This window comes from Mizuhopecten yessoensis, unplaced genomic scaffold, assembly GCF_002113885.1.
Source record: "Mizuhopecten yessoensis strain PY_sf001 unplaced genomic scaffold, ASM211388v2 scaffold419, whole genome shotgun sequence".
Taxonomy (NCBI): domain Eukaryota; kingdom Metazoa; phylum Mollusca; class Bivalvia; order Pectinida; family Pectinidae; genus Mizuhopecten; species Mizuhopecten yessoensis.
In genome coordinates, this window is record NW_018403537.1 from 1,616,022 (window position 1) to 1,620,683 (window position 4,662).

Sequence of the window (4,662 nt, forward strand, 5' to 3'; positions counted from 1 at the left end):
GTACAATCATGATAATGACATCCAGTTATGTGACAAACTTACAATGTATAAATTCAAGTGATCGAGTTGAATACGTCTTAACAAGGCTCAAGGCAGCGCAGTCCAGATTTGAGGTATACCTACATGTTAGATGACCCGATTGGGCGGATAGTGTTTTAAGGCGGTAGCTGTTTACACGCTGGTACGCAGGTTTTTTAAACAAAATTTTCAAACAGACAAATAGAACAAAAACATTGCTTGTTGCACCTCCTTTGCCCCCTACCATGTCCGAGTCCCGGACCCGCTCTTAAATGAATCCACTCATCCTCAATATCCAGGGGTTACGCTCACTTAGAGAGCGAAAGTGAGCGTAACTCCTGGATACCGAGGATGGAATCCACTCCGAACAAGGGCTAGCTATACCCCGAAGGCAAATTCTGCTTTCGGCTTATGATAATCGAGGGGCTTAATGTTTTTAAATATCAGCTATGTCCTATTATATTTCCTATATTGTTTTTTCTATTGTTGTTTTTATGTTTTGCTATTGTGTGTTTTTTCCGTGTCTCGATAAAGAGGCGGATTGCCCCGAACATTTGACAATGTCATCCTGTCTACACTGTTGGAATCACTTCCTTGCCACATACACCAATTCTTAGTAATTCGTATCCTACAAACATACGTTTGCACGGATCCAGCGTTATTTGGTAAAAGACCGTTGGTATTACTTCTGTGACCCATATCTGCCAAGTTTGATATATCTTAGATCAAAATCTGATTGTTCCACTCTTTATATACACATCTTCTCTGCGACATCATATATATACGTACATGTCATGGCAAAATCGAGGGTTCACGCTTAGCCATTTTATTGCCACAGATATACAAATTTCTGACTAATCGCAAGGCTGATTACATGTCCTTTTAAGATTACGGGAGAGTTTCACCAAAATCTAAGCCGATCAATTATACCGTTATGCTGCTGTGCAATTCCGCTCATCTTGTATTAAATAAATCAAAAATAATGCAGGATTACGAACAGTTTCAGACTGATCAATCTGTATCATCAGCAAGGTGGCGTGCATTACACCTAAGATTTCGCCATAACTTCATGACATATTTCAGGGTGTAAAATTTCCGCTGAAATTCTTCTAAGCGATACCATTCTAGATAACGAAAATATCTAGTAGAGAATGAAACAAAAAAAAACAACCAGAAAACGCAAAGCTTGACTACAACAAATTGTTATTTCCCAGCAATGTACATGCAACGAAATAACATATACTGTACAAAGATGACGTAACATGTGAACAGCATCAAGTATTATAAAGATAATATCTGATTGTTTACACAACTTTGTTTTGAACGATTTATATAAATGTTATTATAATTTACAAAGATTGAACTTCGCCTGCTTTACAGAGAGACATGAAAGTATACAACAATATTACAGGCCCCTGTGTTAACCTATGACGTGTGTCACCGCGTCGCTGACCACCCGGTATATAATCAAGTTGCTGATTGGATGTCATTGTGGGGTCAAAGGTCTGCTGCCTGGTACATGTAACTCGCTTTGAGAACAAGTCCTCATCAACCAGTACGTCATCATTCTACCTTTACCCTGCAACATGTCAAGTTCGAACATTTATGTAAGTAAGCATTGGTTAAATCATCTCCGAAATACAAGGGTTCTGAAATACAAGGGTTCTGAAATACAAGGGTTCTGCTCCTAATAAACATATCTTCTCTGCTATATTTTAATATATCATAACACAATCGGAGGCTCGTGGTTAGCCAATTTATTAATATCATCCGAGGCTCGCGGTTAGCTAATTGCTTGGTATCAGGAGAAAAAAACCCTGCATAAATAGTAGGCGACACAAAATATTACAGAGGACCGACTTTAGACCGGTCGAGTTTGCCTTTACGCTGCCACGCATTCATTTGATGTACCTGAAAGGATCGAACTAGTCTACTTGTCTCATCCACAAGCTGGCGCGTAGTGAGCCTTCAAATCTGTCATGGCAGTTTCTTAGTGTGCACATAAGATATGTATTCATAAGAAATATTAATAAATTTTACCGTAATCTCAATTAGTCCCCTTTTCACTGGCTTGAAGTACGGGTATTTTGTTAATGCTTCAGCCGTGTACGACGATATATGGATATGCTGAGCTGTAAAGAAAGGTTCTAGTTACGTTTTTATACATGTATGTGACAATCTTTAGCTTATTGGAATTTGAACTAGTAACTTTTCATAAAGCATTAAATACGTCGGAATGTTATTGATACGTTTTGTTCATTGTAAAAGATCTAGCTTTTCAGTATACCTCGTTACGTGTAAACCTGTCTCGGACTTTATCTGCGATTCTTCATAGTCTATAATAATAGAAGATTTTTAAAAATGTCTTTAACTTACATTGTACAAAAAATCATTCAAAATATTCAGTTGATAAAGTATAAAAAAAAGAACAATTTAAACTTATAGTTGTACAGTATAAATAGTTCAGTTTCAACATTTGTCGAGTGTAAGACAAGGCGTTGTTCGAATGGAATCGTTATTGTATCAAATGTCTGGTGCGTTGTTTAATTATCGAATGTCCAGGGTTCGAATCCTACGGTGGCCCCGTCGCTTTCTTACACTCGGAATATTGTTGGTTATTTTCGTTCATTTCATATTTATTTAAATGTAAATATATGTTCATGAAAAAAATAATGAAATCATGAAAGCTGACAGTGCAAGTTAAAAAGCTTTCAATTGAGATTAAACAAACATTTGTCGAATCGAAGGAAGCGCCGACGTTTTAGAATGTACTTGCTTGGTAACGAGTATGGGTCTAGCTGGATATAAAAAGCGCATTACCCGTCAAACCGGTAAACATTTGTTCAACGTATGCACAAGGTGACACTATATAGTAGTGTCACCTTGTGCACACGTTGAACAAATGTTTAAAGTTAAAGTGTTCAATTTATATAGTATAGCTATATAAATAGAACACTTTAACAAATTTAAATCAACATTTGTTATCAGATCAGTTGAATAAAATTGAAATTGAAAGACTTTTTTTTTTTTAAATACTAATATACTATAGAATAAATACAATACTGACGTTTTCCGGTAGACTCCATGCGAGATGCAACATTGACTGTATCGCCAAACAGACAGTACCTAGGCATCTTTCTTCCGACTATACCGGTCACAACTGGACCTGTAAAAAAACACTTATGTCGATCTCTCGTTATGTCGATTTTATTTTGCGTCATTTGTATCACACAAAAGTAATACAATTTACAGGAAACATCTGTTGAACCAAGCACACTTTATCGAACTTCGTTTATCTATTCATGCTATTTGACTTGTTTAAGGTTAAAAAACCCTGACCAATCAGTAGAACTATATATGTCCTTTGAAGATTACAGAGGAGCTACATAAATTATGTACAGCCTGTCATCGATTGAACCGGCACGCTGCCGCGCGATTCCTTCAATACTGAACCAAGACATTATACCTCTGTACTGTTATCATCACGAAATGAGCCTCTGAGGAGACAAATGGTGTAGTAAGAGATTTGAAGCTGTTCATTTGACACGCGCATTTTTCATGGTTGCGCAAATTACACAGGTTTCATAGGTTTAAAAAAATTGAGTATAAAATGAAATGTATGTCGATCATTGGTGTGTCTCCTATCTACATCATTTAACACAGGTAAGGCTAAAAACTGAGAAATTTCCTTTTTGGACAGGCTCGCGTCAACCCACAATGTCGAGAAACGATAACCGAGCTCCTTCACATTTCAACAAAAGAGTTATGTTATAGTTAGTATATTTTAATAGCTTGCGATTGTGTCATCTTATTATACATACCTGTGTTGATTCCAATCCTTATGTTGAGATAGGCATTCCTACGAGACAGCTGAGGAACTTTTAGCTGATTGGTTGTATCTAAGAGGTCAAAGGCCAAATACGATACGTCACTTACATGACGATCCTCGTTAACATCCGGTAGTCCGGAAACAACCATATAGCTGTCACCTGGAAGGAGAACACGTGACCTTGGTTAATTATTCGTTTCTAACATTATATAACCTCGCTTTATATTCTACCATAATAATGATACACATGCATGCTAATTGTGGGTTTGTTTTCAATTGCACCGCGGGTGTGACGTATCGACGATTTTCATTGGCGGGAATGAGAACATCAGCGGTCAACATACCATGTATGTGTCCAAATGATGTATGCTCGCGCATAAAAGCTGTTTCCAAACATCACAGTCCGCACATTTACACAATAATATGCGAAATGCATCGGTACAAACTTTGCTTGATTTGTTAAGTGCTGGTAGGTGTTTATTATTAGGAAGCACGGTAGTCTAGTGGTAGGGGACGCCAGGCTCCTAACCGAAGTGTTGCGGGTTCGAGTCACGGCACGGCACTGTGCTGTATCTTTGAGCGAGATACTTTACTCCGCATGTTCCAGTCTACTCAGTTGTAAATGAGTACGTGGTTGGGCAGTGCTAGATTGTTGGATGCTAGCTGTGAGCGCCGAAATGGCAGCACCAGCTGTATGCTCCCCAGAGAGTCGAGAAAGATATTGGTTGGTACTAATTTGTGAACCGCTATGAGACGACATACGAACTAGGTTGTGATAAAGCGTTATGTAAGAACCTCGAATTATTGTTATTATT

The 4,662-nt window shown here is 37.9% G+C and overlaps 1 protein-coding gene across 1 annotated transcript in view; it reads right to left on the reverse strand.

The window, feature by feature from the left end:
• Positions 1–1,233: 1,233 nt before the first annotated feature.
• The window catches only part of LOC110448097 (atrial natriuretic peptide receptor 2-like), a 4,676-nt gene continuing 1,247 nt past the window's right edge, over positions 1,234–4,662 (reverse strand). Inside the window, exons 2-5 of the mRNA XM_021494162.1 lie at positions 3,840–4,007; positions 3,086–3,184; positions 2,059–2,150; positions 1,234–1,597 (exon numbers count right to left, since the gene is read on the reverse strand). Of these exons, the coding sequence (XP_021349837.1) occupies positions 1,505–1,597; positions 2,059–2,150; positions 3,086–3,184; positions 3,840–4,007 (452 nt within the window). The 3' untranslated portion in view covers positions 1,234–1,504. The remainder of the gene's footprint in view (positions 1,598–2,058; positions 2,151–3,085; positions 3,185–3,839; positions 4,008–4,662) is intronic.